This window comes from Salvelinus alpinus, chromosome 13 (genome assembly GCF_045679555.1).
Source record: "Salvelinus alpinus chromosome 13, SLU_Salpinus.1, whole genome shotgun sequence".
Lineage (NCBI taxonomy): Eukaryota > Metazoa > Chordata > Actinopteri > Salmoniformes > Salmonidae > Salvelinus > Salvelinus alpinus.
In genome coordinates this window covers 41626408-41647355 of record NC_092098.1, presented here as the reverse complement: position 1 = coordinate 41647355, position 20948 = coordinate 41626408, and the positions used below count along the sequence as shown (strand labels likewise).

The window sequence follows — 20948 nt, the reverse complement described above, 5'->3', positions numbered from 1 at the left end:
TCCCTCTGCTTCTTCCAGCTTATGGCAAAACTCAAGTTGCACTGCATTATTTCTGCCTCATGCACCAATTCATATTGTTACTCTATGACCAGAGAAAGGGAAATATTCCTCGATATTAAAAAAGACACAAGCCGGGCCTCCCGAGTGGCGCAGCGGTCTAAGGTGCTGCATCGCAGTGCTTGAGGTGTCAATACAGACCCGGGTTCGATCCCAGGCTGTGTCACAACTGGCCGTGATCGGAAGTCCCATAGGGCGGCGCACAATTGGCCCAGCGTCGTCTGGGTTAGGGGAGCGTTTGGCCGGGAGGGCTTTACTTGGCTCATCGCGCTCTAGCGACTCCTTGTGGCGGGCTCGGCGCCTGCAGGCTGACCCCGGTGTCGTCAGTTGAACAGTGTTTCCTCCGTCAGTTGAACAGTGTTTCCTCTGACTCATTGGTGCAACTGGCTTCTGGGTTAAGCGGGAGGACAAGATCGAAATTGGGGAGAAAATTTAAAAAAGACCCGATGCTAATAAAACCAACGCAAGCTTATCTAAACACTTTGCTGTACTCATTCATCAACTTGTAGACTTGTTTACGTGCTGCTGTGCGTTTTGTTGCTAACCTTACTTTGCTACCTGACAACTTTACGGTTTTTACTTTTTAATTACTGTTTATATTTTTAGTTTTTCCCTCACTCAACTTTTTTTTCATTCAACTTTTTCACTCCGGACACTTTATCTGGACGTGGTTGGTCAGGACCTCCACCAGCTGAAGCTAAGTAGTAACATTAACACGATGCCTTCTAATTGCAGTCGCTGTAATCATAATATACAGGAGAACGATTGCCTTACGGCGAGGATAGCTGTGCTGCAAGCCCAGCTTCAGACGCAATCGTTAGGCAAGGGTAATTTCAGTGTAGGAAAGGATGAAACAGCGTCTGTGCCACCAGTAAGTACAGATAGTAGTATATATCCCCTCGCACAGTCCCAGCAGCCGGACAACTTTCTCATGGCTTCTGGAGGGAAATGCTGTAGGAATGCTCAACCGGTGTCGCTCATTCAGCCGAAGAAACTTTCAACCGGTTCTCCCCATTAAGCAGCGAGTCGGAGTCAGAGGCCGAGCATTCTCTGGTCTCTACTAGTCATGAGCTTCTAGTCATGAAATCTATGCAGCCCACTCAATCACTTTTTATAGCTACTGTTTACAGGCCTCCTGGGCCATATACAGCGTTCCTCACTGAGTTCCCTGAATTCCTATTGGACATGGTAGTCATGGTAGATAATATTCACATTTTTGGTGACTTTAATATTCACATGGAAAAGACCCACTCCAAAAGGCTTTCGGAGCCATCATCAACTCAGTGGGTTTTGTCCAACTTGTCTCCGGACCTACTCACTGCCACAGTCATACTCTGGACCTAGTTTTGTCCCGTGGAATAAATGTTGTGGATCTTAATGTTTTTCCTCATAATCCTGGATTATCGGACCACCATTTTATTACGTTTGCAATCGCAACAAATAATCTGCTCAGACCCCAACCAAGGATCATCAAAAGTTGTGCTATAAATTCTCGGACAACCCAAAGATTCCTAGATGCCCTTCCAGACTCCATCCGCCTACCCAAGGACGTCAGAGTACAAAAATCAGTTAACCACCTAACTGAGGAACTCAATTTAACCTTGCGCAATACCCTAGATGCAGTCGCACCCCTAAAAACAAAAAACATTTGTCATAAGAAACTAGCTCCCTGGTATACAAAAAATACCCGAGCTCTGAAGCAAGCTTCCAGAAAATTGGAACGGAAATGGCGCCACACCAAATTGGAAGTCTTCCGATTAGCTTGGAAAGACAGTACCGTGCAGTGTCGAAGAGCCCTCACTGCTGCTCGATCATCATATTTTTCCAACTTAATTGAGGAAAATAAGATCACTCCAAAATGTATTTTTGATATTGTCGCAAGGCTAACTAAAAAGCAGCATTCCCCAAGAGAGGATGGCTTTCACTTCAGCAGTGACAAATTCATGAACCTCTTTGAGGAAAAGATCATGATCATTAGAAAGCAAATTACTGACTCCTCTTTAAATCTGCATATTCCTCCAAAGCTCAGTTGTCCTGAGTATGCACAACTCTGCCAGGACCTAGGATCAAGGGAGACACTCAAGTGTTTTAGTACTATATCTCTTGACACAATGATGAAAATAATTATGTTCTCTAAACCTTCAAGCTGCATACTGGACCCTATTCCAACTAAACAACTGAAAGAGCTGCTTCCTGTGCTTGGCCGTCCTATGTTGAACATAATAAACGTCTCCCTATCCACCGGATGTGTACCAAACTCACTAAAAGTGGCAGTAATAAAGCCTCTCTTGAAAAAGCCAAACCTTGACCCAGAAAATATAAAAAACAATCGGCCTATATCGAATCTCCCATCCCTCTCAAAAATGTTAGAAAAAGCTGTTGCGCAGCAATTCACTGCCTTCCTGAAGACAAACAATGTATACCAAACGCTTCAGTCTGGTTTTAGACCCCATCATAGCACTGAGACTACACTTGTGAAGGTGGTAAATTACCTTTTAATGGCGTCAGACCGAGGCTCTGCATCTGTCCTCGTGCTCCTAGACCTTAGTGCTGCTTTTGATACCATCGATCACCACATTCTTTTGGAGAGATTGGAAACCCAAATTGGTCTACACAGACAAGTTCTGGCCTGGTTTAGATCTTATCTGTCGGAAAGATATCAGTTTGTCTCTGTGGATGGTTTGTCCTCTGACAAATCAACTGTACATTTCTGTGTTCCTCAAGGTTCCGTTTTAGGACCACTATTGTTTTCACTATATATTTTACCTCTTGAGGATGTCATTTGCAAACATAATGTTAACCTTCACTGCTATGCGGATGACACACAGCTGTACATTTCGATGAAACATGGTGAAGCCCCAAAATTGCCCTCGCCGGAAGCCTGTGTTTCAGACATAAGGAAGTGGATGGCTGCAATTTTTCTACTTTTAAACTCGGACAAAACAGAGATGCTTGTTCTAGGTCCCAAGATTCTGTTGAATCTGACAATTAATCTTGATGGTTGTACAGTCGTCTCAAATAAAACTGTAAAGGACCTCGGCGTTACTCTGGACCCTGATCTCTCTTTTGACCAACATATCAAGACTGTTTCAAGGACAGCTTTTTTCCATCTACGTAACATTGCAAAAATCTGAAACTTTCTGTCCAAAAATGATGCAGAAAAATTAATCCATGCTTTTGTCACTTTCAGGTTAAACTACTGCAATGCTCTACTTTCCGGCTACCCGGATAAAGCACTAAATAAACTTCAGTTAGTGCTAAACACGGCTGCTAGAATCTTGACGAGAACCAGAAAATGTGATCTTATTACTCCAGTGCTAGACTCTCTTCACTCTCTACACTTCCTGTTAAGACAAGGGCTGATTTCAAGGTTTTATTGCTAACCTAAAAAGCATTACATGGGCTTGCTCCTACCTATCTTTCCGATTTGGTCCTGCCGTACATACCTACACAGACGCTACAGTCACAAGACGCAGGCCTTCTAACTGTCCCTAGAATTTCTAAGCAAACAGCTGGAGGCAGGGCTTTCTCCTATAGAGCTCCATTTTTATGGAATGGTCTGCCTACCCATGTGAGAGACGCAGACTCGGTCTCAACCTTTAAGTCTTTATTGAAGACTCATCTCTTCAGTAGGTCCTATGATTGAGTGTAGTCTGGCCCAGGAGTGTGAAGGTGAACGGAAAGGCACTGGAGCAACGAACCGCCCTTGCTGTCTCTGCCTGGCCGGTTCCCCTCTCTCCACTGGGATTCTCTGCCTCTAACCCTATTACAGGGGCTGAGTCACTGGCTTACTGGTACTCTTCCATGCCGTCCCTAGGAGGGGTGCGTCACTTGAGTGGGTTGAGTCACTGACGTGATCTTCCTTTCTGGGTTGGCGCGCCCCTTGGGTTGTGCCATGGCGGAGATCTTTGTGGGCTATACTTGGCCTTGTCTCAGGATGGTAAGTTGGTGGTTGAAGATATCCCTCTAGTGGTGTGGGTGCTGTGCTTTGGCAAAGTGGGTGGGGTTATAACCTGCCTGTTTGGCTCTGTCCGGGGGTATCGCCGGATGGGGCCACAGTGTCTCCGGATCCCTCCTGTCTCGGCCTCCAGTATTTATGCTGCAGTAGTTTATGTGTTGCACCCTCGACAACCACCGTGATTATTATTATTTGACCCTGCTGGTCATCTATGAACATTTGAACATCTTGTCCATGTTCTGTTATATTCTCCACCCGGCACAGCCAGAAGAGGACTGGCCACCCCTCATAGCCTGGTTCCTCTCTAGGTTTCTTCCTAGGTTCTGGCCTTTCTAGGGAGTTTTTCCTAGCCACCGTGCTTCTACACCTGCATTGCTTGCTGTTTGGGGTTTTAGGCTGGGTTTCTGTACAGCACTTTGAGATATCAGCTGATGTAAGAGGGGCTTTATAAATACATTTGATTTGATTTGAGCTGCAGTGCTGGTTATCGTGGAAGTAGGGAGAACGCACAATTTATGGCTTATAAAAGTGTTGAACAAAGTGTAGACAGTCCTGAATAACAACTTAAACATGAACTTACTTATAAAAACAGCAGCTCTTTGCTGTTTTCATTGAGTCTCTGTCTAGTCATGGTTTTAAAAGTTTTTACATCTCACAGTATCAACTTTGCTGTGTGCTCGAGGCCTCTTTTTACAGCCTATGGCTCAAGGAAACTGTGCAGACACAGTGATCTGAGCTATCTTATTGGCCAGCGGTAGGCATATAGGTGCACTTGATTTGTTCCCTGGGCCTGCCGGGTAGGCGGAGTTCTACCTTCAGACATATGAAATGCTTAAAAATGGGAACACTTTGCCTTCCCGGTGCTAGGGCTGCTGAATCAAGTGCATCTACTGCCAACAGTGAAAAAAGAGAGGAATGCAAGGCTTTATCATTTTTGTTTTTTACATAAATGTCTGGTGATCGACTACAAATGCCTTTGAGATCGACGGGTTGGTGACCACTGTTTTAGAACAATATCGCCCTAGTGTAATGTAATGACTATATTTTACCACTAGAGTGCATTATTGCACCTCAAATGTTTAAATGAGACCTCTAGTTGGCCAGAAAATGTTACTGTTTTGGTAGCCTACAGTGTCATAGCCAATGATGGTGGAGGGTAATCTTAAGGACAGTGGTTGGTTGTCGCATCAAATTGAACTCGATCAATTATTAATTTGAAGATCAGCTGTCTCACTGTCCAGCAGTTTTCCTGATTGTAATGGTTATTTAAGACTTTACTTATAGACACCCAAATCTGGAGGGACATTATACAGATGGACATTGCTTGCGACCCCATTCCGTTGAAGAGCCGCACTCAAGGGCACTACAGCACGCAGACCCCATCTGGTGTTTCACACAGCAACCTTATGGCCAGCCGTCTACAATATGCCTTTCACCGCCCCACCAAATGTTGAGATGGAATAGTCTGTATTCTGATTAGATCTGTGGGTATGGTCTGGGTCTGAGAAACCCCAGGGGTCAAACTAGATAATGATCTGAGATATCACCGGGAACTCGTCTATTTATTATTCTTTTCATATTTATTTGTAAGGTTTTATTGGTTTTTGGATAGTGACAGGCTTGAATAGAAGGGACAGGTGAGAAGGCCAGTCGGGCCGGGATTCCATCCCACGCAGGCAGGGGGACCATACATGTACAGGAGGCAGGGGCCTTAAACACTAGACTAGACCAACTCCAGGCACTAGTATGTGTATTTCATTACTTTACGGGCCAGTTTCACAGACACAGATGAAATAGCATGCACATTATAAAATACAGTGCATTCGGAAAGTATTAAGATCCTTTGACTTTTTCCACATTTTGTTACGTTACAGCCTTATTCTAAAATTGATTAAATTGTTTACACACAATACCCCATAATGACAAAGACCTTTTACTCAGTACTTTGTTGAAGCACCTTTGGCAGCGATTACAGCCTCGACTTCTTGGGTATGATGCTTCAAGCTTGGCACACCTGTATTTGGGGAGTTTCTCCCATTCTTCTCTGCAGATCCTCTCAAACTCTCTCAGATTGGATGGGGAGTGTTGCTGCACAGCTACTTTTAGGTCTCTCCAGAGATGTTCCATTGGTTTCAAGTCTGGGCTCTGGCTGGGCCACTCAATGACATTCAGAGACTTGTGCCAAAGCCACTCCTGCGTTGTCTTGGCTGTGTTTAGGGTCATTGTCCTGTTGGAAGGTGAACCTTCGTTCCAGTCTGAGGTCCTGAGGGCTCTGGAGCAGGTTTTCATCAAGAATCTCTCTGTACTTTGCTCCGTTCATCTTTCCCTCGATCCTAGTCTCCCAGTCCATGCCGCTGAAAAACATCCCCACAGCATGATGCTGCCACCACCATGCATCACCGTAGGGATGGTGCCAGGTTTCCTTCAGATGTGACGCGTGACATTCAGGCCAAAGAGTTCAATCTTGGTTTCATCAGACCAGAGAATCTTATTTCTTATGGTCTGAGAGTCTTTAGGTGCCTTTTGGCAAACTCCAAGTGGGCTGTCATGTGCCTTTTACTGAGGAGTGGCATCCGTCTCGCCACTCTACCATAAATGCCTGATTGGTGGAGTGCTGCAGAGATGGTTGTCCTTCTGGAAGTTTATCCCATCTCCACAGAGGAACTCTGGAGCTCTGTCAGAGTGACCATCGGGTTCTTGGTCACCTCCCTGACCAAGGCTCTTCTTCATCGGTTGCTCAGTTTGGCTGGGCGGCCAGCTCTAGGAAGAGTCTTGGAGGTTCCAAACTTCTTCCATTTAAGAATGATGGATGCCACTGTGTTCTTGGGGACCTTCAATGCTGCAGAAATAGTTTGGTATCCTTCCCCAGATCTGTGCCTCGATACAATCATGTCTCTGCGCTTTACAGACAATTCATTGGACCTCATGGCTTGGTTTTTGCTCTGACATGCACTGTCAACTGTGGGACCTTATATAGACAGGTGTGTGCCTTTCCAAATCATGTCCAATCAATTAAATTTACCACAGGTGGACTCCAAGTTGTAGAAACATCTCAAGGCTTATGGAAACAGGATGCACCTGAGCTCAATTTCGAGTCTCATAGCAAAGGGTCTGAATACTTATGTAAATAAGGTATCTTTTTAAAAATAAAATTTAATGAATTTATATAAAACCTGTTTTCGCTTTGCACATCGCCTTGCACAATGTGGTATTGTGTTTAGATTGATGACGGAAAAAATATTTAAATCCATTTTAGAATAAGGTTGTAACGTAACAAACTGTGGATAAAGTCAAAAGGTCTGAATACTTCCGAATGCACTTTGTGTCCAGGAAACCGTCCCTACACATGCCGGCGTGTCTGAAGTAGAGAACAATCATACCAAGTGGCTATTCATCAAATGCTTTATTACAAACCAAAACAGTAATTATTCAGATATTGTACAAATATACATTTTTCACTCGAGAAGGAGGTATGTACATTGCCTTTTTGGTTTACAACAACTCAAAGTAACTGCATGACATTGTCAATCAAAGAAAATAGCGAGAGAACATTTCCCCCCTAAACCTGTTGGTGAAAAGAGCTTAACGCAAGCGGGACACAGAGAGCACAGTTTAAGAAAGTGCAAAGTACTTATGATTGAATACTTAACCCAAACGAGTAAACTCAAAATGAACATAACTTTCCTTTTTTACAGTCATAGCATTTGTTTTAACTGTAACATTTTTCTGTACAAGATGATCATTTATATATTTATATAAGCATTGAGGCAAAAATACAGTTTTGTTCTTTCTCTAGTTAAGTATCTGTGACATGCATATCCATCATTTTTCAGCTTTGGGTGGATTCTTTCTCTCTTGAACATTACACTGTATGCATGATATCAAAGGTCCCATCACTCAAACCATAGTGGAGGTATTTAGAGTAGACAGACTAATAAATGACATCAAGATGCAAGTTTTGTACTAGTTAACCTATGGTAATGTCCTTTTGGAGTCGATACATGGTGAAAGGGCAACGTAACGCCTGTGGTTCACGTTGTTCCAATCCCCAGCATGGTTTGGAGCATTCCCATTCCTCCTGTCTGCCAAGCAAGACATTCAAACGAAAAAGGGTGGAAACCCTAATGATTCAGGACACAGAGCGCTCCGCCAGGGGAATTCAGAGTCACTCAGATAACAGGAAAATCGATACCGGTGCGTATCCTACCCCATCAACGGCCGTAAGAGCCACATTCAATCATCGGCCTCCCTGTATTGGCTTTTAAGGGTATAATGGGAAATTCAAAGGGGGTTGTGGTGCGTAATCAGGAGCTCTCCCTCAGGTGTCGTCCTCTCATCTCGCCACTCATCCGTCTCCTGGTTTAAAGGAGCTTTTCAACCAGCAGTGGGCAAGCTGGAAGTACTCGAGTCACAGAGACAAAATTGCTGCTTTCTTTTCACTCTTTGAACTGCCAACAATCATGAAATAATCTCATCACAAATAGGCCGACTTTAAAAAATACAATTATTGATACAAATTAATCTGGGTGATTTCAACCAGGCATGAACGAAAAGCCAGGTCAATTTTGAACCTTTAACAAGAAGTATAGACTCTCGAGTCACCCGTCCTCGTTTGAACCCTTTCGGAGGCCAGAGTGCGAGCGCGCTCTTATGCTCTGCACCGCTGGACGAGAAGAGCCCTCCCTCCTGGGTGATCTAAGATGAGTGTGCTGGGTTCTCCTGGAGGGCGCCACAGCATCAGTCACTCCAAATACCTCCTCACATCTCATCCATTACATTGCGATTGAGCCAGAATAACAGGGGTGTCTCTTTGGAGGAAGCAGTCATAACACTGAAGGACCAATGTGCTGCTGCGTAGAGGCAGTGAAGACTATCGCTAGGCAGAAGTCACGCCTTTGGATCAGATGAGAGCTCAGGCAAAAGTTGACATTTAAATGAGAGAATGGTAGGGCATAATTCAACACTTTCAGCCAGGATATTTTACTGAGGTTGAGTGTTGTTTAAATTCTGTTTGGCCACCATGAAGAGACTTTGATGGAATGATTTGAGTTTGACAAACTAGTATGACTACATGGTTAAACAAAATCACTCAAATCTATTGTCCTTTTCATTCTGCTTGAAATGGAGTCAATCTCAGGTGTACCGTAGAGTTAACCATTTTAAACTGTAAAGCCGTGTTTAATGTTTTGTGAATAATACTTTTTTGTGGTGTATTCAATTAAAATGTGTATGTTAACCCAAGGCCCTCTTTAGGATTATCATTACTGTTCTTCTATAATCACAAGATGGTGCTGAGCCAACGCATGTGATATCATATTATGATGTGTATGGCCCTTTGCTAATTTTCTCTTAATACAGAATATACACTGCTCAAAAAAATAAAGGGAACACTTAAACAACACAATGTAACTCCAAGTCAATCACACTTCTGTGAAATCAAACTGTTCACTTAGGAAGCAACACTGATTGACAATAAATTTCACATGCTGTTGTGCAAATGGAATAGACAAAAGGTGGAAATTATAGGCAATTAGCAAGACACCCCCAAAAAAGGAGTGATTCTGCAGGTGGTGACCACAGACCACTTCTCAGTTCCTATGCTTCCTGGCTGATGTTTTGGTCACTTTTGAATGCTGGCGGTGCTCTCACTCTAGTGGTAGCATGAGACGGAGTCTACAACCCACACAAGTGGCTCAGGTAGTGCAGTTCATCCAGGATGGCACATCAATGCGAGCTGTGGCAAAAAGGTTTGCTGTGTCTGTCAGCGTAGTGTCCAGAGCATGGAGGCGCTACCAGGAGACAGGCCAGTACATCAGGAGACGTGGAGGAGGCCGTAGGAGGGCAACAACCCAGCAGCAGGACCGCTACCTCCGCCTTTGTGCAAGGAGGTGCACTGCCAGCGCCCTGCAAAATGACCTCCAGCAGGCCATAAATGTGCATGTGTCAGCATATGGTCTCACAAGGGGTCTGAGGATCTCATCTCGGTACCTAATGGCAGTCAGGCTACCTCTGGCGAGCACATGGAGGGCTGTGCGGCCCCACAAAGAAATGCCACCCCACACCATGACTGACCCATCGCCAAACCGGTCATGCTGGAGGATGTTGCAGGCAGCAGAACGTTCTCCACGGCGTCTCCAGACTCTGTCACGTCTGTCACATGTGCTCATGTGCTCAGTGTGAACCTGCTTTCATCTGTGAAGAGCACAGGGCGCCAGTGGCGAATTTGCCAATCTTGGTGTTCTCTGGCAAATGCCAAACGTCCTGCACGGTGTTGGGCTGTAAGCACAACCCCACCTGTGGACGTCGGGCCCTCATACCACCCTCATGGAGTCTGTTTCTGACCGTTTGAGCAGACACATGCACATTTGTGGCCTGCTGGAGGTCATTTTGCAGGGCGCTGGCAGTGCACCTCCTTGCACAAAGGCGGAGGTAGCGGTCCTGCTGCTGGGTTGTTGCCCTCCTACGGCCTCCTCCACGTCTCCTGATGTACTGGCCTGTCTCCTGGTAGCGCCTCCATGCTCTGGACACTACGCTGACAGACACAGCAAACCTTTTTGCCACAGCTCGCATTGATGTGCCATCCTAGATGAACTGCACTACCTGAGCCACTTGTGTGGGTTGTAGACTCCGTCTCATGCTACCACTAGAGTGAAAGCACCGCCAGCATTCAAAAGTGACCAAAACATCAGCCAGGAAGCATAGGAACTGAGAAGTGGTCTGTGGTCACCACCTGCAGAATCACTCCTTTTTTGGGGGTGTCTTGCTAATTGCCTATAATTTCCACCTTTTGTCTATTCCATTTGCACAACAGCATGTGAAATGTATTGTCAATCAGTGTTGCTTCCTAAGAGGAAAGTTTTATTTCACAGAAGTGTGATTGACTTGGAGTTACATTGTGTTGTTTAAGTGTTCCCTTTATTTTTTTGAGCAGTGTATTTTGTATTTTTTCAGACACAGTTCAACTGCAGGGGATTCAATTTATTGCTGCAAATCTCTGCTCATTAAAAAACAAGGATTCATCCAATGATTTTGGGCTGGAATCCAGCTATATCGCGGAAGTATTTAAAATGTAAAGGTAATTTTCGATTCAGCCGACTGTGAATGCGGTCTCCGCGAACGCGGGAACATTGCCTTTAAATTTAAATGGAGCTATAACGCGGATCTTGCACGTTACTTTGGCGATACAAATTGAATCCAGCCCTTTATATACTGCATGGCATAGAACACAATCATATGTTAGTTCAATCATTTTGGATGAATGGAAATGTTATTAACACAACACAAACAGAAATGCCATTAACCATCTTCAACAAACATCAACAGTGGCACTTTATCGATAGGGCTTAAGTTCACCCCTTTAATAACAATCTTTAAACATTCTGAAGGAATCTGAAATAAATGAAATAGAAAAAAGGAAACGTAGAATATTAGACAACAGCAATACATATTACAGCCATTAATAATCCCCTATGATGACCACAAAGTCACATATTCCTATGGCCTTAATTGACGCTGTCCATGAACATGGGAAGATAACGTTACATAAGTCCAGACTTGTTGAGTGTATAGTGCTGGATGCACAGGAAACATGGGAAATCAATACCAATATCTTTCTGATTGCTGCGAGTGACCCATGTGCAGGTGTATAGGATGACAGGTGACGTGTCTAGGTGGAGTCTCTTACTTAAGCTATATCATCTTTGTACAATCACAGGCAAACATCCCTCTTGTATCAGCATCAAAATTTCATCCACTCTCATTGGTGTGTCAATCGATCGGTGCACCCCCTGCACCCCCTTCCTTACTAAACCAATCACCATGCCTGCTGGCCTTGGCGGGTATCCCGGAGGAGAATACATGGAGGTCTGTGATGCCAGCAAAGAAGCCTGGGAGATATTGATTGGCTCGGTGTGGCGGAGTGTGTGAGTGTCGTAGGTGTGGTGCTCGGACAAGTCCAGAGAGAGGTTTACTTTTTCCTTTTTTTTTTTTTTTTTCTCGCTTTGTCTTTTTTCTGTCTTTGTCTTGTCCTGCCGTCTGGTTTGACCTGGTTGGTAGCAGGTATCAGGTGTCATGAGACAGCCAGACACCCTCGCCTGATCTCTGGTGAGCTATGCAGCCTGTGTATCTCCTTTGTTTGCTCTTTTCCAGTCCTCTATTTGCTCTCACTCCCTCCCTCCCTTTGTACATAGCCCGTTCCGCTTTCATGGCTCTGTCGGTTTGGTTTAAAAATACCTCAACTCTACACAGGGTCCTCCCTTGTGCATCATACTGGAAGAAGAGGAGCAATCACTGACCTCGTCGGAGTATGATACACATCACTGACCTTGTCGGAGTATGATACACATCACTGACCTTGTCGGAGTATGATGCACATCACTGACCTCGTCAGAGTATGATGCACATCACTGACCTCGTCAGAGTATGATGCACATCACTGACCTCGTCAGAGTATGATGCACATCACTGACCTCGTCGGAGTATGATACACATCACTGACCTCGTCGGAGTATGATGCACATCACTGACCTCGTCAGAGTATGATGCACATCACTGACCTCGTCAGAGTATGATGCACATCACTGACCTCGTCGGAGTATGATGCACATCACTGACCTCGTCAGAGTATGATGCACATCACTGACCTCGTCGGAGTATGATACACATCACTGACCTCGTCGGAGTATGATACACATCACTGACCTCGTCAGAGTATGATGCACATCATTGACCTCGTCGGAGTATGATACACATCACTGACCTCGTCAGAGTATGATACACATCACTGACCTCGTCAGAGTATGATGCACATCACTGACCTCATCAGAGTATGATACACATCACTGACCTCGTCAGCAAAATCAGGCAAAAACACAATGAATGTTCTGTTGTCATGGGATGTCATGCGAACAAAAGATTTCGCTCTGTATTGTTTGTACAGGAGACAAAACCTCTTACGAAAGTCTTCCCTTCGTAGAATGCACTCAATTATACTTTTAGTTGATGATATGGCTGGTTTTCACAGCGTTTCTGGGGGCAGGTTGGGGGTTGCTATCAGCTGTGTACTGGGGCTTCTTGTGTCTGTCTGCGTCTACTCCCTCCACTACTCCCTCCCCTCCCTCCCTCCTACACAGTCTGGAAGGCCTGGGTCTGGGCAGGGATCATGACCGGCGTTGCTCCCATGCGGGCCAGGTTCCCGGGGCTTAGCTTGGGGGGAGGGCTGAGCTTGGCCGGGGCTGTGCGGGGCTCAGGGGTCTTGGGGACCACCTGTGTGTAGGCAGGGGGCTGTTGGGGGAAGCTGGGGGGCTGGCCGTTCTCCTTGAGGGCGGCGACGTCAGGAAGGCGGGCGCGGGGCCCCCGGGGGGCAGTGGTGTGGACCATGGACTGGGTGGAGGAGGTGCCCGAGCGGGAGCTTCCAGAACGGGACGAGGAGAGAGAATTGGGCTTCACCAGTTTGGCTTTGGGAGCCTCCGCGTCCTCCCTGAGACAGAGACAAAGACATGTGGCTCAGGACATCGAAGGATGTCACTCAATGAAACAAGATAATATTAATGAAATGACAACCTTCCGCATAATGCACAGTGAGTGCATTATAAGCACATCTATAATGGTTTAAATGCATGCATAACACATTATAATGCACAACGCGTACACTACTGGTCAAAAGTTTTAGAACAGCTACTCTTTGGTTTTTCTTTATTTTTACTATTTTCTACATTGTAGAATAATAGTGAGGACATCAAAACTATGAAATAATACATATGGAATCATGTAACCAAACAAGTGTTATTCTTCAAATAACCACCCTTTGCCTTGATGACAGCTTTTCACACTCTTGGCATTCTCTCAACCAGCTTCATGTGGTAGTCACCTGGAATGCATTTCAATTAACAGGTGTGCCTTCTTAAAAGTTAATTTGTGGAATTGATGTGTTGTGACAAGGTAGGGGGGTATACAGAAGATAGCCCTATTTGGTAAAAGTCTATATTTTGGCAAGAACAGCTCAAATAAGCAAAGAGAAATGACAGTCCATCATTACTTTAAGACATGAAATTCAGTCAACCATCAAGCGCTATGATGAAACTGTCTCTCATGAGGACCGCCACAGGAATGGAAGACCCAGAGTTACCTCTGCTGCCGAAGATAAGTTCATTAGAGTTACCAGCCTCAGAAATTGCAGCCCAAATAAATGCTTCACAGAGTTCAAGTAACAGACACATCTCAACATCAACTGTTCAGAGGAGACTGTGTGAATCAGGCCTTCATGGTCGAATTGCTGCAAAGAAACCACCAAAGGTGTGGACTCGAGTCACATGACTTGGACTCGAGTCAGACTCGAGTCACAAATATGATGACTTGCAACTCGACTTTGACTTTAACACCAATGACTCGTGACTTGACTTGGACTTGAGCCTTATGACTCGACCTGACTTGATACCCTCCCCAAGCCCAAATATTTTAGAAAGTGTGCAGCGCATCAACTCTTCATTTAACGGATTACAGTTTGAATCGGACAGCAGCCAATCAAATTGTGCCAGCTGAGAAAAAGTTGTGCGTGGCAGTGCAGAGGAATGTCGGCGAGTGAATTCAGATGGAGCCTGAACGGCCGTGACAGAACTTCCCACCACCAAGGGACCAAGCAGCGTGGTAAGGGGGAGCAGCGCTATCTGGAGAAATGGACATGGGAGGAGATACTGGACGGTAAGGGACCCTGGAGGCAGGCTGGGGAGTATCGCCGTCCACGGGAGGAACTGGAGGCAGCGAAAGCAGAGCGGCAGCGTTACGAGGGAACACGGCTAGCAAGGAAGCCCGAGAGGCAGCCCCCCCCAACACACGGGGAGTTTGGCTGAGTCAGGTTGGAGACCTGAGCCAACTCCCCGTGCTTACCGTGGCGAGCGTCGTACTGGTCAGGCACCGTGTTATGCGGTGGAGCACACGGCGTCTCCAGTACGCGTTCTTAGCCCGGTGCGCTACATTCCAGCTCCCCGCATCTGCCGGGCTAGGGTGAGCATCCAGGCAGGAAGGGTTGTGCCAGCCCTGCTCTCCAGACCTTCAGTGCGCCTCCTCGGCCCAGTATATCCTGCGCCGGCTCTGCGCACTTTGTCTCCGGTACGTCTGCACAGCCCAGTGCGTCCTGTGCCAGCACCCCGCATTTGCAGGGTGAAGACGAGTTGTGCAGGCTCCAAGCTCGAGACCTCCAGTGCGCCTCCACGGCCCAGTGTATCCGGGTGCCTCTGCCAAGGACAGGGCCTCTTGTATGTCTCTCCAGCCTGGTGAGTCCTGTGCCTGCGCCCAGAACTAATCCTCCTGTATGTCTCCCCAGCCTGGTGAGCCCTGTGACAGCTCCACGTACCAGACTGCCCATACGTCTCCTCACTCCAGTAATGATCCATGGCACGAAGCCTCCAGTGATGATCCATGGCACGAAGCCTCCAGTGATGATCCATGGCACGAAGCCTCCAGTGATGATCCATGGCACGAAGCCTCCAGTGAAGATCCATGGCACGAAGCCTCCAGTGATGATCCATGGCACGAAGCCTCCAGTGATGATCCATGGCAAGAAGCCTCCAGTGATGATCCATGGCAAGAAGCCTCCAGTGATGATCCATGGCATGGAGCCTCCAGTGAGGAGTCATGGCACGGAGCCTCCAGTGAGGAGTCATGGCACGGAGCCTCCAGCGACGGTCTCCAGTCCGGAGCCTCCAGCGACGGTCTCCAGTCCGGAGCCTCCAGCGACGGTCTCCAGTCCGGAGCCTCCAGCGACGGTCTACCAGTCCGGAGCCTCCAGCGACTGTCTCCAGTCCGGGTCCCCCAGCGAGGGTCTCCAGTCCGGGGCCCCCAGCGACGGTGCCCAGTCCGGGGCCCGCAACGAGGGTGCCCAGTCCGGGGCCCGCAACGAGGGTGCTCAGTCCGGGGCCCGCAACGAGGGTCCCTAGTCCAGAGGTGCCACCAAAGTGGGGTGAGCCAGTGGTGGAGCGGGGTCTGCGTCCCGCACCTGAGCTGCCACCGCGGATAGATGCCCACCCAGACTCTCCCCTATAGGTTCAGGTTTTGCGGCCGGAGTCCGCACCTTTGGGAGGGGGGTACTGTCACGCCTTGACCTTAGAGATTCTTTTTGTCTCTATTTGGTTTGGTCAGGGTGTGATTTGGGGTGGGTATTCTATGTTCTATTATTTGTATTTCTATGTTTTGGCTGGGTAGGGTTCTCAATCAGGGACAGCTGTCTATCGTTGTCTCTGATTGAGAACCATACTTAGGTAGCCCTTTTCCCCACCTGTCTTTGTGGGAAGTTAACTTAGCACTTAGCCTTAAGCTTCACGGTTGTTTGGTATTGTTTATTGTTTTGTCGGCGTCATCACCTCACCACGCTGCGCTTTGGTCAAGTTCTTTCAACGGCCGTGACAGAGCCCTTGGAAAGATGACACCCCAAATTATTATTTTCGGATATAAAGACGATGCTGTATCAATAAAAAAACAGATTGCAACTTGCAAAAAATGCGTGAAGAAAATTACAGCTGGAGGCGTAACAATTTCCAACTTTGTTCGACATTTGAAGCTACACAAATAACGGTAAGTTGTGGCTAATATAGCCGACAGCTATATATTTTATTACTTTACTGGTGTATCATGTAGGCTAACGTAACATTAAATCAATGAGCCTCCACACAGTCAGTCAGTACGGGAACATGATCATTGCACCCAAGATTGAGCTACAACTGGCTAGGCAGTTGGTAGCCTAAATCCTGCCTGATGTTACTGCTGTTCCTAAAACCATTGACATACGTTAGCCTACTGTAACCACACAGAGAGAGAGTGTGTGTGTGTTAAGGTTGGGCGATTGTGTACAAGCCTACATCGCCCGATTGCGCCCCATAGCGATCCTCGATAGTCGATCACTATTGGGGGGGGGGGGGGGGGGTGTCTTTCTCATGGCTATCCATGTATTTCCATGGAAATATAACGTTTATTTGGAAAGTAATAAATATATAGATATTTTTTAAAAGCATTCATGATTTGCGTAACTGTAATGTACTATTACTCTTGTTAAAAATATGAAATGGTATTACATTTGGTGAAGAGCACATTATGACTTGTTTAGGACTCGAAACTCAAAGTTTAGGACTTGAGACTTGACTTGATACTTGACGCTCTTGACTTGAGACTTGACTCGGACTTGCCTGTCTTGACTTGACTTGGGACTTGAGTGCTAAGACTTGAGACTTACTTGTGACTTGTAAAACAATGACTCGGTCCCACCTCTGGAAACCACTACTAAAGGACACCAATAATAAGAAGAGACTTGCTTGGGCCAAGAAACACGAGCAATGGACATTAGACCGGTGGAAATTTGTCCTTTGGTCTGGAGTCCAAATTGGAGATTTTTGGTTCCAACTGCCGTGTCTTTGTGAGACACAATGTGGGTGAACGGATGATCTCTGCATGTGTATTTCCCACCGTAAAGTATGGAGGAGAAGGTGTTATGGTGTGGGGGTGCTTTGCTGGTGACACTGTCTGTGATTTATTTAGAATTCAAGACACACCTAACCAGCATATAAGGAGAGTGATGGAGTGCTGCATCAGATGACCTGGCCTCCACAATCCCCCGACCTCAACCAAATTGAGATGGTTTGGGATGAGTCGGACCACAGAGTGAAGGAAACGCAGCCAACAAGTGCTCAGCATATGTAGGAACTCCTTCAAGACTTTTGGAAAAGCATTCCAGGTGAAGCTGGTTGAGAGAATGCCCAGAGTGTGCAAAGCTGTCATCAAGACAAAGTGTGGCTATTTTAAGAATCTCAAAAGAAAATATATTTTGATTTGTTTAACACTTTTTTTGGTTACTACATGATTCCATTTGTGCTATTTCATAGCTTTGATGTCTTCACTATTATTCTACAATGTAGAAAATAGTTTAAAAAACAACATTGAATGAGTAGGTGTTCTAAAACCTTTGGCCGGTAGTGTATGTCTGCATCCATAGAACATTATGAACTTGTAAGTCTTCATATAAAACTGGTGTGTTCTTTGCAGTAGCTGGCCAAATACATGGTATCCCCTTCTTACAATGAACCCTAGTTAGGTCAGGTAAGGACAGCACCTCATCGACATTTTACATTTTACATTTTAAGTCATTTAGCTGACGCTCTTATCCAGAGCGACTTACAAATTGGAAAGTTCATACATTTTCATCCTGGTCCCCCCGTGGGGAATGAACCCACAACCCTGGCGTTGCAAGCGCCATGCTCTACCAACTGAGCCACACGGGACCACGTGTGGCATGCACTTAATTGTCACTACTTCATTAGCAACCCCTCACCTTCTCTAATTAAACATCAGTTTGATATCAGACTGTGTGTATGTATGTGTCACCGCTAATGCTCCATATGTCAACAGGACCGAAGTGACTGTCTGCTACGCGACTCTTCCCCTTGCTATGCCACTCCACTCCATTATTGGTGCTCAGCCATCCCCATGTGCCTGCAGAATTCAGCCCGACACTGGCTCCGCTATCGCCAAAAAATAGCTGCTGTTGTAACAAGCACTGCCAGCAGGCAGCATTATCAGACATAATTTAGGACGCTGGGAACTTGCTCCGAGGGATGGGAAGGAACCTGCTCCGAGGGATTGGGAGGAACCTGCTCTGAGGGATGGGGAGGAACCTGCTCTGAGGGATGGGGAGGAACCTGCTCTGAGGGATGGGGAGGAACCTGCTCTGAGGGATGGGGAGGAACCTGCTCTGAGGGATGAGGAGGAACCTGCTCTGAGGGATGGGGAGGAACCTGCTCTGAGGGATGGGGAGGAACCTGCTCTGATGGATGAGGAGGAACCTGCTTTGAGGGATGGGGAGCAACCTGCTCTGCTGGATGGGGAGGAAAGGGGAGTGTATACACAGGCTGGAGAGAGGATCCTGCTCTGAGAGTTGAGGAACCTGCTCTTGAGAGGTGAGGAACCTGCTCTGAGAAGTGAGGAACCTGCTCTTGAGAGGTGAGGAACCTGCTCTGATGGTTGGTAACCTGCTCTGAGAGGTGAGGAACCTGCTCTGAGAAGTGAGGAACCTGCACTTGAGAGGTGAGGAACCTGCTCTGATGGTTGGTAACCTGCTCTGAGAGGTGAGGAACCTGCTCTGAGAAGTGAGGAACCTGCTCTTGAGAGGTGAGGAACCTGCTCTGAGAAGTGAGGAACCTGCTCTTGAGAGGTGAGGAACCTGCTCTGAGAAGTGAGGAACCTGCTCTTGAGAGGTGAGGAACCTGCTCTGAGAAGTAAGGGACCTGCTCTGAGAGGTGAAGAACCTGCTCTGAGAAGTAAGGGACCTGCTCTGAGAGGTAAGGAACCTGCTCTGATGGTTGGTAGGTTGGTAACCTGCTCTGAGAGGTGAGGGACCTGGTCTGAGGGATGGGGAGGAAAGGGGATGGTATACTCAGGCTGGAGAGGGGATGCTACTCAGGCTGGAGAGGGGATGCTACACAGGCTGGAGAAGGGATGCTACACAGGCTGGAGAAGGGATGCTACACAGGCTGGAGAAGGGATGCTACACAGGCTGGAGAAGGGATGCTACACAGGCTGGAGAAGGGATGCTACACAGGCTGGAGAAGGGATGCTACACAGGCTGGAGAAGGGATGCTACACAGCCTGGAGAAGGGATGCTACACAGGCTGGAGAAGGGATGCTACACAGGCTGGAGAAGGGATGCTACACAGGCTGGAGAGAGGATGCTACACAGGCACTGAGAGTGAAGTCAAGTCCCTTTTTGTACCAACTAGTTGAGGTTTGTTCCCACCCCATCTGTTTATGTATTTACTTTTTGTTATTTTTGATTCAATATGTTCTGTGTTTTTGACTATCTGCAAATCACCTTAACTAACCTAAATCTGTGTGTTTGAGGATGATTGTGTGTGAATGTATGTGTGTGTGTGTGTGTGTGTGTGTGTGTGTGTGTGTGCGTGTGTGATGCGCGTGTGTATGTGATTGTGTGTGTGTGTACCTGATCTCGTTAGGGGTCTCCTCCTCCTCGTATTTATTCTTCTCCTTCTTGCGGAACACCAGCCAAATAATGAGAATGATGAGGAGGACACCGAAGGACACGCCCACCACAGCGCCCGCCACCACACCCATGCCCCGCACATCTAAAATGTACACAAAGATAAATATGGTTCACAGGTTGAAAGAAAGGGATAGCTAATACTGTCCTACAGATCATCTTTGGTAACCTTAATGGGGTTATAATATGAGACAGTGTGTACGTGGGTGTTGGTTATAGCCTGGGTTACTCACAGTGCATCTTGACCTCTACGGTGCAGCTCTCCTCTCCCACATCGTTGCTGGCGGTACATTTATACACCCCAGCACTCTCCTTGGTCAGGTTCCTCAGTGTCACTATCTCTGAGTTTTTCAAATCTTACATGAGAACAGGACAAGGTCAATCAAATACATCTATCATCCTAATGGAGGTGTAAATTACATATATCATCCTAATGGAGGTGTAAATTACATATATCATCCTAATAGAGGTGTAAATTACATCTCACGTTTCAAATTTATAAACAAGGCTGCATGGGGTTTCTGTTAATACGACTCCGTGCAGCCAATGGTAATGTATGTAAACCAATATGTAAACCAAAAAATAGTTTATTTTCAGCAAACTTAACATGTGTAAATATTTGTATGAACATAAGATTCAACAACTGAGAAATAAACTGAACAAGTTCCACAGACATGTGACTAACAGAAATTGAATAATGTGTCCCTGAACAAAGGGGGGGTCAAAATCAAAAGTAACAGTCAGTATCTGGTGTGGCCACCAGCTACATTAAGTACTGCAGTGCATCTCCTCATGGAGTGCGCCAGATTTGCCAGTTCTTGCTGTGAGATGTTACCCCACTCTTCCACCAAGGCACCTGCAAGTTCCCGGACATTTCTGGGGGGAATGCCCTCACCC

General features: G+C 46.5%; 1 protein-coding gene across 1 annotated transcript in view; it reads right to left on the bottom strand.

Moving 5' to 3' along the window:
- Positions 1-12014: 12014 nt before the first annotated feature.
- The window catches only part of LOC139537710 (CXADR-like membrane protein), a 122009-nt gene continuing 113075 nt past the window's right edge, over positions 12015-20948 (bottom strand). Inside the window, exons 5-7 of the mRNA XM_071339330.1 lie at positions 20285-20407; positions 19995-20136; positions 12015-13493 (exon numbers count right to left, since the gene is read on the bottom strand). Coding sequence (XP_071195431.1) covers positions 13139-13493; positions 19995-20136; positions 20285-20407 — 620 coding nt within the window. The 3' untranslated portion in view covers positions 12015-13138. The remainder of the gene's footprint in view (positions 13494-19994; positions 20137-20284; positions 20408-20948) is intronic.